The sequence below is a fragment of the Sinocyclocheilus anshuiensis genome, unplaced genomic scaffold (genome assembly GCF_001515605.1).
Source record: "Sinocyclocheilus anshuiensis isolate Anshui unplaced genomic scaffold, SAMN03320099.WGS_v1.1 scaffold94, whole genome shotgun sequence".
In the NCBI taxonomy this organism is placed as follows: Eukaryota; Metazoa; Chordata; class Actinopteri; order Cypriniformes; family Cyprinidae; genus Sinocyclocheilus; species Sinocyclocheilus anshuiensis.
The window spans coordinates 784,609-807,361 of record NW_015546049.1 but is presented as its reverse complement, the minus strand read 5'-3'; the positions used below and the strand labels follow the sequence as shown (position 1 = coordinate 807,361).

Here is a 22,753-nt window from a genome sequence, read left to right as displayed (position 1 = left end):
ATCTATATTCCTAAGGTTTTTACAAAGGGATTTGCTCATATAACATTCACTTGATTTATATAACATTTTATTCCTAAAAACATGATTTTTTTTTTTCTTTTCAGTATTTTCTGATTTATAGAAATCCAAAATCACTTTAATATGTCAACAAATTCAAACAGGAATTTTGTACCTGGCTTTATCCAGTGTGCAGATTTTCTATTCTGGAAAATATGCAAATATGCACATAATGCCCATTTACATATTTGAACTTTTAATAAAACTTGTAATAAAAAACAATTGTTCTGTAATCAGTCAACTGGAGAAGTATGTTGATAATCCATTTTTTTTATCCTATTCACCTGTAACTGTCACCCCCCATTTTTTTAAATAGGCATGAACGTGCATTATCCAAACTTAAATTATTGTAATTTATGAACACTTTGGAATACAGACCTAAGGTTGGTCTCTTTTTAAAGATTTTTCAAAAGTGGACTTTTTTCAAAACATTCAAGTATCAAAAAGTTATAGAAGTTTAAATGTTCTGTAAAGAAAATGCACTAATAATTTTATTATATTTTATATATAATAAATATTTTACAAAACAGGTTTTACTCTAAAATTGGTATAAAATTAAAGCCTTATGTCTCAGTAAGTTATGGTCAAAATTTGATGTTGATATACCGGGTGCCATCCAAACTCCATTGAATTTTTTAAATGCATTTTTTCTGTCAGAAATGTCTAGATTTCTCTGTCAGTATTACTTCTATTCAAAATAACCACCAAATATGGAATCCTGAGACTCAGACCTTTCCAATTATATTTTTTTTGTCAAGATTATAAAAAGGTTTGATTCTAAAAGACCGTAATGCATTTTGTAATATGACAGTTGACACCACCGCTAAGGGGGAGGAGACCACCAAAAGATTTTAAAGTACCATTTCCATGGTAACGCAATGTCTGATTTCAAAATGGTTTTCACAGGATGAATCTTGATGGTGAATTTAAAATTATATATAATTTATGCTGATTACTTAAAGATTTGATAGAGAAAAAGGACAACAAAAAAGAGCACCAAGCGTCCCACAGGCTTAACGGTGACAGTTAAGGGGTTGGATTTTCAAGCAGAGAAGACTTAACATTCATTTCCACCAAAAGTAACATTGCAGCAAAAAATACTGTTTGTTCACAGGCAGAGATGTCGACTGTTGTCCAAATGTTCTTATTTCATTTTTAATTAACACTGTTTTTGTGCTACTTTAAATGAGATTGCTTTGTCCCCTCTTCCATTTTTCTGCTTTTTTCCCCTTTCTGTCTTGATGCAGCTCTAGCAGTGGAAGAGCGGGCTCGTCAGTTGCAAATGAGAGTACATTCCCATCGGCCGGCCTCTTATGCCAGCTCTGGTCCCGACCCAGAGGCAGAGCTCAAAAACAGGAGAGATGTGAGTGTAAAACGGCTTTTTAGGCCTCCAACTCATGTGTCTGGCAGTGCTGTTATGTATGGCAGGTCGCTAATTCTTTTTTCATTGATGGTTTAGATGTATAAGGATCAGAGGAGTAGTTGTGATAACATGTCTGCAAGGTCATCAGACAGTGACATAAGCGATGCATCAGCCATCTCCCATGCCAGCAGTGCCTCACGACTGAGTGCCACCAGCTACATGTCCATTCAGTCTGAGAGACCACATGGGAGAATCAGGTTAGCCTATTAAGAAACACACGGGATCCAAATGTAACACTCCGCAAGTGTGATAAACTGTTTAAAAATAGGATAACTATAAATTGATAGTGGCCGTTAACTTTATTAAAAAATGCAACATAATACAAGGTCTAAAAAATGATAGTGTGATATTAAATATTAACGCTGATATTAACAACACAAGCTACACAAATCAGACATATAAACTTTTGTTTGTCTCTTTTTATTTTTAAATCAATATGATACAAGATTATCCTATTAAAGTCAATGTGATAAAAGTAATTAAAAAGTAGTTACCTTAAATTAACAATGTAATAGATGACTACAAGTTGTTTGTTTGTTTATTTATATATTTATTTGACAATTGGGGTTAAAAATTTGGATTGAATTTATACCCTACACACCCACTAGGTATATTCAGCCTAAGTCCGTGAAGATAAGACTTAGGTCAGAATTCACACATACTTAATATGTGTATAGGACATGACAGTAAACGTTTTTGTACTTTTTACTCTTTCTCTCTCTTTAGCGCTCTGCTATTTTTCCTTTCTCTGAAAAAAAAATCATATTCTGTTCCATCACCTCAAAATTACATCAATGTTCACTTGCAATGCTTATTTATCTCCCTCTACAACAATCATAATATTTCTCCCTAGTAAAAATTTTTCATTATTCTATACAAAGCAGCAATTATTCAATTCAGGTCACAAAAAACTTATGTGTGTCCTCAGGTTGTGATATTTCTTTTTTGTTATTAGTGGTGTGTTGACATTTGCATGCTCTTAACTGTCTGTCTTCTGCATGGCTTGTGACATTTTTATTTTCTGCATGATTTACTTTTCTTGCTATTACGGCTTGTGCTCTATTGCATGCATGCATATTGCATTGGGGGTCAAAGGTCGAAGTCGTTGGAGAGTTGTAAAGGAGATGAAAAGAAGGAGAGAAGGATTTCATGGGGGGTGAATGGAACAGACAACAGGAGGAGTCTGGGAAAGAGACGTTTCTCTGAGGAGCTTAAACGCAGGCGTCATACGGTGGCTGGAGATGTGAGGTAACAGGGACCAGCTCCCCCTGCCCAAGTCTTCACCTTAACCACCACCGAATAAACGTTTTTCCTTACCTTATTGTCTTACTTCTGCTGATAGCGCTGGTTATTTACATACACTTTCTGCATTGTTTTACCATCTAATTTGCTAAAAGAACTTTGCAAACAGCACATAGAAAATTACTCAACAAATCTTCTCATCTTGCTGGCCGGCAGACTACCGCAATCAATCATACTTCACTGGGACTGTGTGATCCCAGCAATCCAAATTCCGTTGTCGGCTCTTTAAAATGTAAAAAGCATGCTCAACCACACCGCACATCTGGACATGTGCCCAGTTCTTCTCCAACATTTGATCCTCATTTGATGAATTACTGCTGCCATGACCACTAGAAAATGTAGGCAAACATCTCTCTTAAATGAAATTCCATTTACCACCTGCATACCATGGTTGGTAATAGTGCAAACTTACTTTTGTGAACATGGCACATTCTATAATAAGACACATTTACATAGAAAGGAGGCAATGACAATGATAAGAAAAAAAATAGCATTCCTGGCCTAGAGCATGTCATTAACAATGCCAAGGTTATGGGTTTTATTCCCGTAGAGTGCATGAGTTGATAAATAAGTATACCTTGAATGCAATTATGTCACTTCAGATAAAAGCATATAATGAAAAAGATAAACTACATAAATGTAAATGTAAAATGAAAAAAAAAAATGTAATTGTTATATTAATTATTAAATTATTAATAATCCAGTACTCCTTGAAATGTTTTTAAAATTTTAAACTTTGACTTATTGAAAAAAAAATCATTACAATTATTTAATAAACACTTAACTTGTATTACACATTCTAAGTAACTATAATAGACATTGACAGACATTATTTAGTATATGCTCCTCCAGCTAAGTCTGGTTCTTCTTGAGGCTTTTCCCCCTCCACATCTTAAACATCTAAAATTTTAGTTTTTGTCCTTGCCACAGTTTAAGACATTATGATTTTCTTTAAAGATGCTACAAAATCACATAAATTGTGAATAGTTCTGTATACAAATAAAAAATTACTGTTCTTGACTATAGAGGCACTAGAAAAATGGTATGGCCAAAGTGGATAAGCAGAATCAATACATATCATAAACATATAACCAAATGCCTTAAATGGGTTAGAAAAACTTCACAATGATGGTAGGACTGTTTTGAGTTGGTATCTTTAATCGGACATTGTTTTTGGAATCACGAACATTCTATCGATTCTTTTCCTCTCTCTTTTCTGACATCTTTGGGCTTTACAAACCAATTATATCTTCAATGTTTCTGATCAATTTGAAGCCACACACCAAATATCAATTTGAATGAAGTCTGCTTGGTTCAAAGAAACATAGGTATTTGACGTGAAATCATTTTGGGAAGTTGCCTAGTGTGACAAACTTAACAACATTTAAAACTATTTTATAAAGCTAATTTTGTATGATTACAATGCATGCCATTTTTGATATATAAATTGACTATGAAATATTTGTTAACCTTTAAAATGAGCTTGTGAAGGCAAAATGTTGTTAAAAATAGTGAAGAAATTCTTCTCTGCTGTCTTAAAATTATCCTTTACACTACATGTAGTTTGAGAGGTTCATTGTGCATGCTGTTTGATTTTATTTGTTTGTATTTCTGCTTCATTTACATCCCACTCTCTGTGTCTGTGTAAATGTGTGTCCTGTGTATTGTATTGTGTGTATCAGAGCCCTCTTTGCATGCCTCACCTCATACATCCCATGCTTGAATACTGAGTCAGCACTGGATCCTCCCAAACCAACACCCCTGTCTGCTCACCCCTCTGTCACTACCCTCCAGCCTATGGAAGAGAGACCCGCCTCCTTACTTCCTATCCCCACCCTATGTCCAGCAGAGAGGGGGTTAGGGTGTGGAGATGATGGGGAGAGTGCAACTGGACAGTCCTGCAGTACCTTGAATCCGTCAGAGGGTGCAGACACACGGCAGCTCCTCCGAACCCCCAGGGGGCAGCAGAGGACATGGCTGCACTGTCAAAGTGTTCTGCTGTGTCATAATATAGACAGTTCGAACAAATAAACCATAAATGTTGCTGTTTAATTAACACAGTTCTGTTAACTCAAATGTAAATCTAGTTTTAAGAACCTCATTAAGCAAAATTACACTTTTGAATCTTTTAGTCACTGTGTTCCCTATCAAAAGCTACTCTTGATGCTGCGTTTCAATAATGCTGATGAGAACATTCTTTGTTCGACCGATTGTGAAGCACGTGTGCCAACACGCCAAGAATTTGCTTAAATAACCTCGGTGGGTGACGTCATTTGATTACGTGCACCTGCAGGTTATAAACAGACGTGAAACAGACATACCTTCAGGTTTTCTTGTCTTCAGAGACCGCATTGTGTGTGTGCATTGATTCCAGCGTTTCACCGTTGTTTCTTTGTTTAAAAAAAAAAAAAAAGTAGACCATGTCTAGTTCGTCAGTTAGTAGATGCTTGCCACCCTCTGTTCAAGTAATCCCTGACGACGATCCACATGGTTATTGCTTGGAGTGCCTCGGGGAAGAGCACGCAGCTTGTGCCCTCGAGGACGCTGAGTGTGAGCACTGCGAGTTGGAGTAAGCCATACTCCTCGCACAAATTTGTACCCATGACGTCGATTTCTTCCACTATCGTGGGTGCTAAGACGCAGGTGACAATGCCTCAAGGGGAAGAGACTTTTGCAGGCTATCTCTCCCCTGGGAGTTCATTGTCACTCAAGAAGCCAACTCTCCCCACCAAGCCTTGCAGATTAACATCCTCGCTGGTGGGGAAGGCATTTCAAGCAGCGGGTCAGGCTGGTGCTGCCCTGCACACCATGGCCGTTCTGCTGAAGGACCTGAGCACGGGCGGGAGCATTAGTGAGGAGGCGTTTTCAGAGCTGCGCTGAGCCACGGATCTGTCTCTTTGTGCGACCAAGCAGACAGCCCGTGCCACTGGCCGTTCTATGGCTGCTATGGTTGCCATATATAGACACCTGTGGCTCAACCTCACGGGCATCAAGGATAGGGACAAGGTGTACCTCCTTGATGCCCCTGCGTCTCCTTCCGGCCTATTTGGCGACTCCATGAATACGGTCGTCAGTAGGTTCCGGGAGACACGCAGAGGCTTTTGATAAGTTTCTCCAACACCGTGCTGAGGCGTCGGGGCTGTCGCTCACCTAGCCCCAACCCAGGCCGGTGGCGAGAGTCGCAGAAGGAGAGTGTGGCGAGCCGTGTGCTCCCTCGAAGGGACTGGGGAGCGGCTTGCCGCTCTCAGCAGCCAAGCAAGAAGCCGGATCTGAGGACGAACAGGGTCGAGCGCCTGGAACCGTGGGGAGGAGCGCAAAAAGTTCCAACAGAGAGTAGAGGCTCCTTCCTAGCACCCTCAGGGGGCCACTGTACAATCTCTGCCGCCACTGGTTTTTCAGGGAGCAGCAGCCTCCAGCGAAATGTTACGTGTTCAGTTGCCTCCTGCCACGTTTCGGGACGCCGGACATCTAACATCCCCCCAACAAAGTGAAGTGTCAAAACTAGTGCCCCTTTCAGAGAAACTGGCAGCGTGGAAGCTACTGCCAAATATCTCTCCATGGGTTGAAAGGACTGTAGGGAACGGCTACAGGATTCAGTTTGCATATTGTCCTCCGCGTTTCAATGGCGTGGTCTCCACTTCTGTGAAACCGGAACGAGTGCATTTGTTGACACAGGAATTGCAAGCTCTGCTGGACAAAGGGACCATAGAACGTGTTCCCCTGCCAGACAGAGAGTCAGGCTATTACAGTCGGTATTTTCTGGTTCCCAAGAAAGATGGGGGGTTGTGTCCAATTTTAGATCTTCGCGGGTTGAGCCGCTACCTCAGAACAAATTTCAAAATGTTGACAATCAGGATGATTGTGTCTCAGATCCAACTAGGTGATTGGTTTGTGACGATCGATCTCAAGGACGCATATTTTCACATAGAGATCTTGCCACAACACAGGAAGTTCCTGAGGTTCGCTTTCGGGGGCGAAGCTTACCTGTATCGGGTTATTCCAATCGGCCTAGCCTTGTCACCCCGCACATACACAAAATTCAAGGATGCAGCTCTGGCTCCTCTACGACTCCAGGGCATCCGCATTTTAAATTACATAGACGACTGGCTGATTTTGGCTCAGTCTCAGGAGCTAGCGCTTCGACATCGGGATGTTGTCCTAGCTCATCTCGAATCTCTGGGGTTGAGACTCAATGCCAAGAAAAGCGTTCTCTCTCCTGCTCAGAGGACAATGTATTTGGGGGTTGTATGGGATTCGATCCCCATGCGGACACAGCTGTCTCCTGCACGGGTCGGATCCATTCTAAACACCCTAAAAAACATCAAGCTAGGCCAGAAAGTTACAGTTCATTACTTTCAAAGGGGTCTAGGTCTCATGGCAGCTGCATCCACGGTGATACCTTTGGGCCTCCTGCACATGAGATCATTTCAGTTATGGCTCAGAGCCAGGGGATTTCATCCAAGGGCCAATCCCCAGAGGCAAATAAGGGTTACGTACGACTTTGGGTCCCACTCTAGGCACGTGTTGTCATCGCAAGATGCTAATGACAAACGCTTCCCTCACGGGTTGGGGTGCGGTCTTAGATGGCCGTCCAGCCCAAGAGATCTGGAGAGGTCATCTTCTCGACTGGCACATCAATTGCCTCGAAATGATGGCTCTATTTCGGGCCCTGAAATACTTCCTTTAGTAGTTAAGAGGCTGCCATGTCCTAGTGCAGGTGGACAACACTGCGGTAGTTTCTTACATAAATCGCCAGGGCGGACTGCGTTCGCGCCGCCTGAACAGGCTAGCACAGCAGGTTCTGCTTTGGGCACAGGACAAGTTACTGTCCCTCAGGATGATTTACATCCCCAGGCATATGAAAGTGGGAGCAGACTTGCTGTCCAGACAAGCTGTGACATACGGGGAATGGAAACTCCACCCCGAAGTAGTCCGTCAAATCTGGGAAAAAATTTTACGAAGCAGAGGTGGACTTCTTTGCTTCGCAGGAGACAGCACAATGTCCCCTCTACTTCTCTCTGACTCCTCCAGCTCCCCTGGGTTTGGACGTGATGGCCCATACATGGCCCAGACTGCGTCTTTACACATTTCCCACGATCACTCTGCTCCCGGGAGTCCTGGCCAAAGTCCGTCAACAAGGGCTTCACCTCTTACTGATAGCGCCCCGTTGGCCGACCAGAGTGTGGTTCTCAGATCTAATATCCCTCCTCGACGGCTCACTGTGGGTGATTCCGGTCAGGAGGGATCTTCTCTCTCAGGCACAGGGGACAGTGTTTCATCCCCAGCCCAAGCTCTGGAATCTTCATGTCTGGCCTCTGAGGGGGACCAACTAAGAGATGCTGGGCTTCCAGCCGACATAGTAGAGACTATTCTAAGTGCTAGGGCTCCCTCCACTAGAAGAAGTTATGCCCTCAGATGGCGTGTTTTCGAAAGTTGGTGTATGACACACCATGCAGACCCAGTTCACTGCCAAATTGTTTCAGTGCTGGAGTTTCTGCTAGAGAAACTGTCCTCAGGCACATGTCCTGGTATTCTTAGAACCTATGTGGCCGCTATTTCGGCTTGCCATGCTCTGATTGATGGGGTTTCTGTGGGAAAGCACCCTCTAGTTGCCCGCTTCATTCGTTGCAGCCAAGCGGTTGAGGCCTCACACTAGAGCGGCAGTCCCTTCATGGGACTTAGCTGTAGTGCTCGAGGGTCTGGTTGACACCCCTTTCAAGCCACTAGAGTCAGCACCTGTCAGGTTTCTGACCCTAAAGATGGTTTTTCTAATGGCTATTACTTCTCTGAAGAGAATTGGGGATTTGCAGGCTCTGTCAGTCGCGCCATCCTGCCTAGACTTTGCCCCTGGGCTGGTCAAAGCTATTTTGCATCCTCACCCTAATTATCTTCCGAAAGTTCCATTCTCGACCATACATCCGGTCGTTCTTGAAGCCTTCTGCCCTCCGCCGTTCATGACACCGGAGCAAGAAAGACTTCATTTACTGTGTCCAGTACATGCTCTTCAGATTTACGTCCACCACACTAGCAGCTTTTCATATGCTAGGAGGGCCGCAACCGGGGGCAGCTGCCACTAAGCAAACAATGTCACATTGGGTGAGGGATGCTATTGCCCTAGCCTACGAGGTGCGTGGTCAAGCTTCGCCTCTAGGAGTTACGGCCCATTCAACCAGGGGGGTTGCATCTTCTACGGCTTTAGCAAGAGGTGTCCCCTTGCAGCAAGTGTGTGATGCGGCAGGCTGGTCCTCTCCGCACACATTTGTCAGATTCTATAGTTTAGAGGGTCTGGTCGACGCCCCTTTCGACCCACTAGAGTCAGCACCTGTCAGGTTTCTGACCCTAAAGATGGTTTTTCTAATGGCTATTATTATCTGAAGAGAGATGGGGATTTGCAGGCTCTGTCAGTCTCACCATCCTGCCTAGACTTTGCCCCTGGGCTGATCAAAGCTATTTTGCATCCTCACCCTAATTATCTTCCAAAAGTTCCATTCTCGACCATACATCCGGTGGTTCTTGAAGCCTTCTGCCCTCCGCCGTTCATGACACCGGAGCAAGAAAGACTTCATTTACTGTGTCCAGTACATGCTCTTCAGATTTACGTCCACCACACTAGCAGCTTTTCATATGCTAGGAGGGCCGCAACCGGGGGCAGCTGCCACTAAGCAAACAATGTCACATTGGGTGAGGGATGCTATTGCCCTAGCCTACGGGGTGCATGGTCAAGCTTCACATCTAGGAGTAAGCTACTCCATGCTACTCCGGGCTCGCGTGTCCTTGAGTCAACATCCCAGAGTCATGTCTGAGACCTCTTCAATGTTTGTGCACACACTACACAACCTTGGGGGGTCCAGACACTTCCAGTGCAGCGGCTTTGGTATTCTCGTTCCCATCAGCGTTATTGAAACGCAGCATCGAGTAGCTTTTGATAGGGAACGTCTCAGGTTACTTGACTGTAACACTGTTCCCTGAAAAAGCGGGAACGAGATGCTGCGCCTCAATGCCCCACTGTAGGTGTGACTGAGCGTCTCTTCAGACAAGGGTTTAACCTGAAGTTATGTCCATTTCACGTCTATTTATAACCTGCAGGTGCATGTAATCAAATGACGTCACCCACCGAGGTTATATAAGCCAATTCTTGGGTGTTCGCACACGTGCTTCACAACCGGTCGAACAAAGAATGTTCTCATCAGCGTTATTGAAACGCAGCATCTCGTTCCCCCTTTTTCAGGGAACAGGGTTACAGTCAAGTAACCCGAAACGTTCCCTTTAAAACTATCTATATGATAGTGTACTCCTAAACTTAATTCACATAAGACAGATAATTCACTTTAGACAGACATATACTTTAAAACTGTACTGTACTGTACTGTATGTCTTCTAAAGAAACGGATCAAAATGTGATGTGGAGTGCCGCCCCACTTTTTCAAGAAGCACATCAATCAGGAAAACAGGAAATAAAACTGTGCTTTGTCAAGTGATTTTAAGGAGACTGATTTTCAGGGCCGGCCCATCGCATAGGCAAAATAGGCAAATGCTAGGGGCACCCAAAAAAGTTTTTTTTTAATAATATTATTTTAGTTATTTTAGTACACCTCAAAAAGAATAAAGCATTTTCAATATAATTTTCAACAGTTAGTGTCTGTTTAGTGTCAGTTAGTGTCTTACCTTTATATACTGTATCAACTAATTTGTCTCAGCTGTTCATCTCATTTTTACTTGCTTACAGTCGTCAAGTCAGAACCTCATCTGGTCGAAATATGCTAAAGAGCACAAGTGTTAGCGGTGACATCAACGCAACTGAGCGAACAGACGGCAGCCAGTCTGACACTGCCCTGGGAACAGTCGGAACCGGAGCAAAAAAACGTCGCTCCAGTCTCAATGCTCGATTCGTGGCTATCGTGGGAAACCGTCGCAGCCGAAGCACCTCACAGATCAGTCAAACAGGTTAGTGTCTGTAGCTACTCCTTTCTGCTGATGTAACCAAGGCCAACTGGGCATTATGTGTTATATTAACCAATAATGCCACAGTGCATTTAAAGGTCCCCTGAAATGCTTAGAAACACGCAGCGTTACTCTATGTGTTGACGTCATTTTAACTGAAACAGGAAGACAGGGCGGGACATATCAAGCAGCCCCGCCCCTTTTTAAAATAGCCAATAGCGTTCGTTTATATCACAGCTTGGGCTAAAGCCGTTCAGAGCCGTTGAGCTGCGTAAAGCCGCATTTGACAGGGTATGCCAGCCACAATCTCATCCATATTGCTATAAAATATAGCATTCTGTATAGAATTCAAATAGCTCCGATACATTTTGTGGTCTGCGCCGGCTCGCGCATGTGATCCGCTCCGTGCTATCGTGTCTCTGGACCGGAGCAGAGTGTGTGTGCGGTGCGGTGGTTAGCGTGACACAGCGCAAAACCAGACTTCTTTTTTTCTCAATGGAAAGCATATTTACACTGTTTGAATCGTTCCCTGTCCCCTATATAGTGCACTACGTGCCATTCACTGTACAGAAAATACTAATTCTGTGGACAAGTGACCGATTTCAGCCACGGCTTCAGCGTCTATTTTATAGTGTAGGGGGCGGGCGCTTCAGATTCTAGAGAGCATTTGATTGGACAGAAAGTTTGATGAGAAGCTGAAGTACGATGTGACGTCAAAAAAATCGTTGAGCCGTTTTGGCGGAAGTGACGAACTGCAAGCTTTGAATGCTTATATCTTCTAAATGCGAATTTTGTCACTGTTTTGGAGCACATTGCCTTATAGAAAACCTCAAGACTAACATATTGATACTAACACCCAAAAAACTTTAATTTTGATTTCATGGGGACTTTAAATCTAAAAAAAAAAAACTCATCCTGTTATTTTATTCCCTATTTAAATTTTTATGTGAATTAAAAATGAGATTTTATTTATTTTTAAGCACAATAATTAAAACAAATGTAACACATTTGTAAACTTTAGAATTTCTACTTGATCTGACTCAGAGAAATTTCTTTGTATTGGTCTAACCTAATGTGGTCAGGCTGATTTAGTCACATAAAATCAAATTTTTGACACAACATATGCTCATTGAAACAATTTGCCTCTACCTACATTTTTGTTTCCAAAAACATGCCTATAAATATAATTCACTGCATTTTCCAGCTGAAATAAACACTAGTGGTAGTAAAACACCAATAACTATTCCTTTTCAAACTTATGACAACAGGGGTAGATTAAATAAGACTTATTTTCACATGGTTCCTTGCACAATACAATGTTATGACCTCAAAACATTTTTACCATTGTGCATGATTTGTAATCTAATACATTTTCAGAAAATCAACTCGATATGTATGTAGTAAACTTAGCAATCAAGGACTAGACCCGTGAAACACGTCACGATAAAAGAGCTCGAAGTCTTGTAGAAGCCAGTGATAATGGCATGGTTGCCTTAGCAAATGTGTTTTTATCTCACATTTTCTTTTGATAACGCTGTTGGTTAGGTTTATTGTACTTTCAAAAGCAATAAAGCATTAACCTTTTAGCGCCAATCACTGGACAACATACATATAATAACCAACATAAAAAAAAATGTTGCCACATTCACATTCATCTGTTTCGGAAAAAAATTGAACACGCTTTTATCACCAATTTTTATTGCACATTTCAGTCTGAAAGTGTTGTGAAATGTGCAAGAAGCAATGTAATATAATTTGCAGAAATGACAGAATAGGCGCATTTTGGCCAATGAGCCTTGGAAACCAGTTCATATAAATGTTTTCAAGATTTCTATTTTAAGTATTATTGCTAGACAACACAAGAGGTCACTCAGTGTTTATGGCACTGCATTTTAAGCCTACCTTTCCTGTTTCACTTATGCTGAATTCAGAATTGCGTACAAGCATACTACTCCTACTATTTCTGCCATATAACAATACGGTGAAAATAGTAAGAGTAGTAAGAGAGTGTGTGGTTCCGAATTCAGCATTTGTCTTGATTAGTATCTTGCTACGAGTTCAAGTTTATGCTTTAGCTATGGTTTGTCCTCATCAAACATGAACAGCGTCTTTTCAAAAGGGCACCTGTGGCCATTTTAGTGCTTTCAGATGTCAGGACTTACTCTGCATTGTTTGGTATAATAAGATTTTTCATCAGGCGACTCTTGTCACTGCCACAGAGCTTGTTCCTTTTGAAAAAGTCTTGAAAGCACATTAGAGGAGTCTAAGTCCTCCGGGGGAACTGCATTTTGTTCTCTCTGTTTTATGTAAGCAGACAAAAAGGGATTCAGGATGAGGAGACATGCCCTTGTTTTTAAGAGAGATAAAGGGGGGTGGTTAATGCAGTACAGTTTGCGTCCATCCCGGTGGGAGCTACAAGCACTGTCAAATTATTTTGCTGTGTGCTTTTAACATCAAAAAGGATGTAGTGTAGTGAAGAGATAGTGTGCAGCTTGACCAGTATTGTTTAGAGAGGACATTGATCCAACTTTTTAAAACTTTATCACAGAAAATCATGTGAGAGAGAGATACTGATTTCTCCGTTTTTTTCCTCTAAAATGAATGATACAAACTACTCTTAAAAGTCTCTTTTCCTGATTGTTTGTGAAATCTGTCCATCTTCAGAGGCATCCAATAAGAAGTCAAAGGGCAGTCAAGGGACGATCCAGCGCAGTCAGGAGACGGGAATGGCTGTGGAATTGCAGAGGAATATGAGTCGTCAACCCAGCCGTGAATCCAACAATGGAAGCATGAACAGCTACAACTCAGAGGGCAGGTAAGTTTCCTTGTGCTTTATTAGTAATCAAATCTGGCATACATTTAAATATATGCAGGAATTCCCCCATGAGAATTTTTTTTTTTTGTATATTGCACTGCATTGGTGATGCATTTTTCCGAACATCTGTTGCATATTCTCTAAAACAACATGGAAACATTTGTTCTTGTTATCATTTCATACCAATAGCCAGTTCTTGTATGTACATGGCTGTCCTAAAATATGGGTCATTTGGAGCAATTTCCTGTTTCTGTATTTATAATGATCCAACATAATTTTACATTTTTCATATTTTCCCCATCTTAAACCAAGATTATTATTGTCTAGAGATAGCAGCCTCCTTAAGTGTCCTTCCTGTTACCATGACAAACGTCAGTCAGGCATTGCCATTATGCCATTAAAAAAAAAAGCTGTTCAGTTTGTGGGAACAAAATGCCTGCATACAAACCTACAATACTTTGGGTACATTGATCATTAAAACAAGACCGATTAAACATTGATTTTTTTCTCTCCAAAACTCTCAGATCTGATTAATAAAGGCTGGAATACACTACATGATTTTTGCCCCGATTTTCCCCAGATTTACAGTTTAGATAAGTCGATGCTAGTTGCCGAAAGTCAGAGCCAGTCTGCAGAGTGGAGTTGACAGATTCCGTAGAAAATTGAGTAGTGTATGATGGTCACAGACTTTTTTTTTTAGAAACAGACAGTTTTAGAACACGTTGTTTTCACATGTTGTTTCATCTCCTGAACATTTCTGCGTGAGTTTGTTGTGATCAGAACAACTTGAAAGTCTGGTAGTGAATGATCCTCAGTCATTTAGTGTATGATGGCCAGTTTTCCTTTGTCACTATTCACAAAGTCGCTAAGTGTATGATGCCTAGTGTTTTAAAAATCTATTCAGATTTTAAAAGTCATGTAGTGTATTCCATCCTTAAATTTCCTTAAAAAGTTAGAAAGAACAACACCTGCAGTATTTCTTATCAATGTTTGTTTTGGTCAGTCCAATCTTCCCAGCAGTTCGAGTCGAGACTCAATTCAGTGACTTCCTGGATGGACTGGGCCCTGCTCAATTAGTTGGTCGACAAACCCTTGCCACACCAGCAATTGGTAAGATTTTATTTTTTTGTGAAGTTTTTAAATTTTTTTCTAAAAACTCTTTCTCCCTTGTAGCATACTATCCTTTCCCATTTGCTGTAAGTTGTTTACAAATCTTAATTCATTATACATAATTATATATGCTATTGATTGTGATTAATTTTATGAATTTAATTTAATTAATTGATTGCATATATAAATATTTGTTGAAAAAAGGCACCAATGTAATTTCAGACATTATATTATTGAGGTAGATGAATAGAAAGAATTTAGAATTTAGTTTTGTTGTATTATTATTTCTGTACTTGTAATTATACTAAATACATGAAATTTACATCCCTAATTCACTTACATATTTCAGTACAAAATAAGAAAAATAACTGCTTATGGAAACCGCAGTATGTCAATAATGTTTTTTGCATGAACCAGTTGAGTAAATGCATTAAGCAAATGTACCATTTAAATAAAATTTATATTTTTAGTAGTTGGTTTTACTTGCATATTCTGTGATATCCAGGTGACATTCAGATTGGCATGGTGAATAAGAAAGGCCAGCTGGAGGTGGAGGTGATAAGAGCACGAGGTCTCATCCAAAAACCAGGGTCCAAATCACTCCCCGGTGAGTCACTTCTGCTCTATTCTGAACTCACTGCATGTGATTCAAGCTCCATATGTATCTTATTACTCAGCCAGCATATAACTCATCAAGCAGTTCTAGCTGATACAAAAAGCAGTCAGATTTATCAGCGCTAGTCTACTGACTAATGTCAGTATACATTGTTAATATCTGCCTAATTTGATTCATTCTTTACATAGCTCCATATGTCAAAGTCTATCTTCTACACAACGGGGCGTATGTAGCTAAGAAGAAGACAAAAATTGCACGCAAGACACTCGACCCGCTGTACCAGCAAACGCTGCAGTTTGAAGAAAGTCCACAGGGTAAAGTGTTACAAGTGAGTCATGTGGTTTATTGGTCTTTTTTCAACATGTAGTTTCAATCCAGTTGATGAGGCAGCTGAACGAGACTTCTGTGAGAAAATGGCATTGAAGGGCTGCGTGTCTAGTTTAAATGGATCACATTCGTGGGATTAGATATTATTAACTTTGATTATGTGACCTGAGAGGGCCATCCACTGATGAATCTGTTGATTTTCATCCTATTAGGTAATTGTCTGGGGAGATTATGGGCGAATGGACCACAAATCCTTCATGGGAGTTGCACAAATCCTACTAGAGGAGCTGGACCTCTCCAGCAATGTGATTGGCTGGTACAAACTTTTCCCGCCTTCTTCCCTAGTCGACCCAACTCTTGCCTCTCTAACTCGACGTGCTTCTCAGTCATCCCTGGACAGTTCACCGGCACCTGCGGGGGTTCGATCGTAGTGGACTAATAATATAAAGCACAGTCTGAAAGACAACGGAACAACAATAAGAGCCAGGCAGGAAATGCGATGAAATAACACAAACCTTTGTTCAAATCTGACAATCACTTCTGTGACATTGTTTTTGTTTTCCTCTTTGTGGGTAGCCCGTGTTCTGCCAAATTTGTTTGTCCTAAACGAAGTCATTTGTTTCTCTCACTGTTTGTTGCGTGAGACTTAGGGCTCTCTACACTAGCATGTGGGAAGCACCGCTTTAGGGCAACATAGAAAGCAGGGTGATATTCAGTCAAGTCTTCATTGAAATCTACATTAGCTAGGTTTTAACAGAGCATCAGAATGTATCAACCCAAAAACAAAGGTGACCTCTGACCAAGGGATTGTGGGGCTTCAGTCGAGGCCCTGTCTAAACCCTGTTTGTACTGATAGTGAACGGTCAGGAACTTGAAAGACGTAGGGCGTCCCCTGGGGAGGTTGTCTGGAAGGACAGGGCCTTTCTTGGTGCCTAAACCTGGAGGACCCAAAGCCATGGTCTATTTCCTCCAAAAAGTACCTCTGTTCTCAAAGTTTGTGACAGCTAACGGAGGCCGCTCTCGTCTAGAATCTTTTTTTTATTTATTTAGCTTTTTTTAACATCTCTAGCACGTTTTACGATAAACAAGAGGTTTGTGTTGTCCAGTGTACTGTGAAAATGACAGGAAATGCTAAAAAAAAGAAATCGAAGACAAAGTATCTGGAAAAATACACATTTCTTTGCACATTTTTATTTACTTTTATTAACTGAAACTATTACATTAATCTACAGTACGTTGCAATACAACATCTTATCCAGTGAACTGAATTCGATTTTTAGATATTTACACTTATCATTAAATGCTATTAAAAAGTAGATATTTAGTTCATGAAAAACACCATGTACCAAGATAAACATATTTGTGTACTTGTACATTTTCCAATTTACGGTCTTTGGTAAAGGAAATCTATACAATCATGTTTTCATCTGTCGAGTAAATCTTGATACATAGAGTTTTTCGGACACTAAACTAACTTTTTAACTTTGTTTGATGGTAAGTGTTTGTGTAGATGCATATTTCTCTTTTTAGTATATGTGGTTTAGCAAAAGCCACTTTCAACTTTTATTGTATCACTCTGAGGTCACACGATTGGCCCAAGCCCTTGCACATAAAGCATAAAGCACAAAAGCTTGATTTTCAAATTTAAAAAATCGGATTAAAAAATATCTAAAAAATAAAATCAAGCCAACTAGCTTGTTAATTTCATTTCTACTTTGTGTACTTTACAGAAAAGAGAGAAAAGAGTCGTGCAAATGCAAATTCCTCTTGTGTGTCTCTGTAAATGTTGAAGTGACCAATCTGATTTTTCCATCACGAGCATAAACACCAATCATCTATCAGGCCACTGGCCCCTCCCTCCAGTGCAGTGGAGCAGCATGACTCAGATCAGTTCCCAGCTGCATGCACATTTTTGTAAAACAGACTACACAAATGTTAAAAAGTAACAGAAATAGATATGTGATAGTTCAACATACTGTAGGCCAGCTTGTATGTTGCATGTACCTGTACAGTTTGCTTGTACTTGAATATAAGAGATAAACCAAGAAAATGAAGCCATTTGCTTTCACTCAGACTTTTCAGATCAGCTAAAAAACTAGTTCATGTCCTCCATCCGGTGCTGAATGTTGGAACATTTTTTTTTTCTTTTTTCAAGTTTTTGATTATTGCTTTTTTGTCTTTTATATCCCTTAAGGGAAAATGTGCTGTACTGTAACACTGAACAAAAACTAACCTCCCTCATGTTTTACACATTTTACTGTATCATAATTTACCTCAAAACCACAGAAAATAACCTAGAAAATGTGTATACATCCCATCAAGTTATTCAAGAGTATACCAATATCAAAACAGGAAATGTCAAAAATATATCATACATACATAACAATATCCATAATAAATATAAATGTAGATGCACAGAGACTTATTAGCACATGTGTTGTAAATATGAGATGACCATGTGGTTAAGCCATATTTGCAAAGGGGCCAAGGCTTAATTTTAAGAACAACCATCCCAATATAAGGGACCGCTGAGCGGACACCTTTCTTATCATATGGGTCCAAATCTAGAGCTCTCACTGTCACTTTTAGAGGGCTGAACCACTCCGCTCTAAAGCTGTAGCCAGATCAACATTTTCTCTGTGTTTTCGAGCCAAATTCTTCACCTCTGCTATCAGAAAATTTTGATTGTTTTTCTTCATGAGAGACAGGAGTTTATTTTACTTGATCAGTTCTTGGGTAGAGGGGAAAAACAATGCTGACTGTTTACAACTTCTAGTATGTGTTCCACTGAGATTATGAAAAAGAAAAAGTATTCACTGCAACATTTCTGTTTGTATACAGGTGTGGCTCATACGATGTGTATGTTTTATATTTAAAAAAAAAAAAAAAAAAAAAAAGAAAAAAAGATTGTCACAAAAGAGAAGTGACAGTGGTGATTGATCATGAAAATAATTCCATAACATTTCCTCAAAATGAAAAGGTTATTTTATTTTTACCATATTTTATTTTATTTCTAAATTTATTTTATTTTAAAAAAGAGCCTAATTTTTCTTGTTTTTTGAGAAGCCCTTTTCTAACTGGTGGCAACTTGTCTGATTTGTTAGACTGCAATTTCCACAGTGTTTTTAAGTTCAAACTATATTTTAATTGAGTACGATGTTTATGTTTTTTATTTAAAAAAAAAAAAAAAAAAAAAAAGGAAAAAAGTTCATTTTTATTATTTCCAAATAAAAAAAAGTGTGTGAAAGAAATTTCAACCCGATGTTTGTTCTTTTCTTTTACTGTACATGGAACTTTTTATTCATCAACAGTGATTAGGCAAAATAAATAAAAAAAAAATTGCAGAGATAGTAAAGTCTCATATGACATCATCCAATTTACAGCAGTATTATGGGAAGTTAATGTATATCGGAGACTGGCTAGTTGTCTCACATTTTGCTCAATAATGGGACATGTTGTCACATATGTGTTAAGAATCTGCCATTAATTTTTATATCATCCACCTTATTTTGCAACGTGGAATGTTTATTTCTTATTTTGCAATGTGGAAGCGTATATAGCTAATAATAACTAGAATAATAAAAATGGCAGTAAAAGGTTCAACTATTTCCTCTACAAACCAGTGTATTTATAGTTATGACAATACATTCAAATATTATTTTAAGAAATACCAGTTAATGTCAAGCAGCATATCAAGCTTTTTACAGCTAAAAATAACTCAGAAGCCTCACACATTCAAGAGCCCAGTCTTATGTTAAAAATAAAGTGGATCAGAGCTATGTTTTTTTTTCGGTAACACTTTATTTTAGGGTCTCTTAACTAGTTGCTTATTAGCATGCATATTACTAGAATATTAGCCATTTATTAGTACTAATTAAGCACAAATGAATGCCTTATTCTACGTCCCTAAACCTACCCAATACCTAAACTTAACAACTACCTTACTAACTATTAATAAGCAGCAAATTAGGAATTTATTGAGGGAAAAGTCGTAGTTAATAGTGAATAAGTGTTCCCTATTCTAAAGTGTTACCCTTTTTTGTAGAATTTAAATGGGTATAAAACATCACAGGTGTCATTCGTGGATGGGACATGTCCCAGTCGGTTCAGTTGCCACCACTTTTTGAGAGGCACTGAGAAAAATAGCTTGACAAGGACATGTAGGCCTTAGCAGTCATTCGTCATAGTTTAATTCATATATGTAACACAAAACACTTCTGCGCCATCCAGAACATCAGACGCCCGATTTATAAACCTTACCACGCACATATCATGATATATCATGATTATAAAAAGAAAATTAGGCTACGTAAATTTGTCCGCACAGACTACAAACTCTGGACCACGAATGCTTTCCATTTACACACACACACAGATCAAATATGCCACATGAAATTATCCAGAAATGTAAAAATTACATGGAGTTAAACTGTAAATAGCACAGCTTTTGCATTATTTTGCATTAAACGTTGTAATAGCACTTTTGACCCAAACTTTACAGTTACTGAAATATATTTATTATATATTTGTGACAACTTACCTAGGTCTGCTCTATTGTCATACCAATGATGATTGAATGGTGCCGCTCGAGTTATCCTTACAGTCACCAGCAGAAGGCAGACGTTTGTTAGAATCTTCTTCAGAGAATCAGCTCGTGAAATTGCACAGTGGAGAATCATGAACTTTTTGCAATACTCAGACGTAAGACGAATTATGCAATTATGAAGCATCTGGGTTGCCTTCGTTTTAAATCATACATTTTAGAGTTAATTAATAGCAAGAACTAGCCTACCTTTTGATTCATTCTAAAATCAAGAACCGTATGCCCACGTCAGGATACTTAAAACAGAGATACAGGTAGCCAGATTAATGTAGCCTACTTACCATTAAAAATGATCAACAAACTCCGCCTTAAGCAAAAAGTAACTATATGCAATTCACTTAAATTATATTGTCTCCTGCCGTCTATTGCAGTGCAACATGATTGCATGCCCTTCTCTGTTGCCTCGCGAGCTCACGTCACAGCAATTAGCCTGATACGTGTCTCTGTGTTCAGCCAGTGACCCCAGTGCTCCACTCATGACTGATGGCAAGTGATGGTGCGGGTTGCAGCAACAGAGGTCGTGAAATTCAGAAGTGGTTTCCATTCTGGACTTTACTGGATCATTTTCTCAAGTTTATCACCATAAAAATCGCATAAGAGAGTGAGTCTCGTTAACACCAGTCCTGTAGCACGCAGATGGTGAAGTGTATATTTCTATTCTTAGCCCTTGATGAGTCAGAATGAATGGGAGTCTGAGGGTAATTATTCCTCTAATGTAGACGATTGGAACTCCATCGCATACTGTTTTCATACATGCTGGATTCTGAGTCATGGGATATAAGGTTGAGAAGCAAATGGAATGCAGCCCATGATGAGCCAAGTGTAAATGATAATTTTTCAGAAAAAAAATATGCAAGAAGTGGGAAACGTAGGCTACTTATTTGGAGAATTACAGAAGGTGCGAAGATTGTGATGCTGAGTCCTGAAACAATGTGAAATGCTTTTTGGTATTAAACAAACAAATAAATAATCTGAACAATTGAATTTGGTTTCACCATCCTGGTAACGCTCGTTTACTGGTTAATTATTTAGTAGGCCTATGGAACAAATGTTGCTCATTGCTGCAGCACACAAGATGCTCACTCATACTGATCGCAAGAAGGCGCTTTGAACCGAACTGAAGAGGAAGCACAGTGGTCGAGGGAAGAACACAAAGCCACCATTTCCCCATCAGTGACAGTGGCATGGGATTCATGACGGAATCTCTCAACTTAAGTTTGTGTGACGCGCCTGTATTGCAGTCTGTTCGACCTTTTGTCATATTTGCCAGTTGGTCTGCAGCTAATTACACTCTAAAAAATGCCGGGTTGTTTCAACCCAACTTTAGGTCAAATATGGACTAACCCAACCGTTGGGTTAAATTTTTACATTACATTTTTAACCCAAAAGTTGGGTTAGTCCATATTTGACCCAAAGTTGGGTTGAAACAACCCAGCATTTTTTAGAGTGTACATTTATTTATTTCTCTTGAGCATTGGTTGAGCAGGGACAGTTAAACTTAAGAGCGCCTAATTTGATAATCAAATAGACTCAAATTGCTCTTTTGCATATTACTAATGTCGGAGTTCCCGAAGATATGATGAATAATGTAGTCCAATATTTTTTTCTTCTCACAGATGGATCGTTATGATACAGCAGGAGATCTACAGAGTTTAACTGTAGGGGAGGGCTAGCATGCCCACACAGAAAACACAGTGTTCGTGTGGATTTTATTTTGGGTTGAGTCACATGGGCTGTCTGACAGTTGTTACTACGGAGGCTCTGAATAAATGGGAAAATGTGATAGCCTAAATGTTTAGCAGTGCCTTTATTTTCAAAGGAAACTTTTAATAGAGATGACATTCTAACAATATCTATTGCCAATTTATTCAGCGTGTGAATTATGCAAATTACTTATTCTGCGAATTTCTATAGATAGGCCTATTCATGGATTCAATTTGTTGAGCTCTCGCCAAATATCTTTTGAACTGTTGGGCTTTTAATAAAGTTTGTTTATTACTACTACTACTACTGTTGTTGTTTTCCAAATGAATCCGGAAGGCGACATAAATACACTGTTGCTATGGTTTCCTCCTTAATAAAAAACTTTGTAAGACCCCCATCCAACAATTTGATTTGACATCATTTGAGAGGTTAAAGCTTGACTAGTACAGCTTCTCTTAATGCAAACCGGAGTTATTATTAATTAATTGTTTTGCTTGGCTTTTAACGCGATGATTCCTGAAAGGAAACCTTGGATTGTGTCGCTGGGGAACTCGATATCAGTTTAACTTTAGGAACTACGGTTTCAAGAACGAGTTGTTATGCAAATAAACATTTTACTATGTAAACACGTGCATGAACCCACAACCGTCAGCTCCCAGCCGGGGAAACGACAAAGAAAATGACACAGAACTTCTCATGTCTACGTCATTATTTATTGAATTATTACCAGAAATGTGAGCCTACCGCAGACTCACGTCGGAGAAGATAGCGGGTGCTGACTGGGATCATTTACAAGAATATTACCGAAACGCTTTATATGTGCTACAGCATGAGCACGCAGAATGGCACAGTTGA

The 22,753-nt window shown here is 39.7% G+C and overlaps 1 protein-coding gene across 2 annotated transcripts in view; it reads left to right on the top strand.

The window, feature by feature from the left end:
- The window catches only part of LOC107699101 (regulating synaptic membrane exocytosis protein 1-like), an 87,825-nt gene extending 69,353 nt beyond the window's left edge, over positions 1-18,472 (top strand). For both annotated transcript variants that reach the window (XM_016500273.1, XM_016500274.1), the window contains 9 exons: positions 1,305-1,420; positions 1,517-1,677; positions 2,576-2,728; positions 10,509-10,726; positions 13,388-13,538; positions 14,542-14,648; positions 15,154-15,255; positions 15,453-15,592; positions 15,804-18,472. In XM_016500273.1, coding sequence (XP_016355759.1) covers positions 1,305-1,420; positions 1,517-1,677; positions 2,576-2,728; positions 10,509-10,726; positions 13,388-13,538; positions 14,542-14,648; positions 15,154-15,255; positions 15,453-15,592; positions 15,804-16,022 — 1,367 coding nt within the window. In that variant the 3' untranslated portion in view covers positions 16,023-18,472. The remainder of the gene's footprint in view (positions 1-1,304; positions 1,421-1,516; positions 1,678-2,575; positions 2,729-10,508; positions 10,727-13,387; positions 13,539-14,541; positions 14,649-15,153; positions 15,256-15,452; positions 15,593-15,803) is intronic.
- Positions 18,473-22,753: the final 4,281 nt, after the last annotated feature.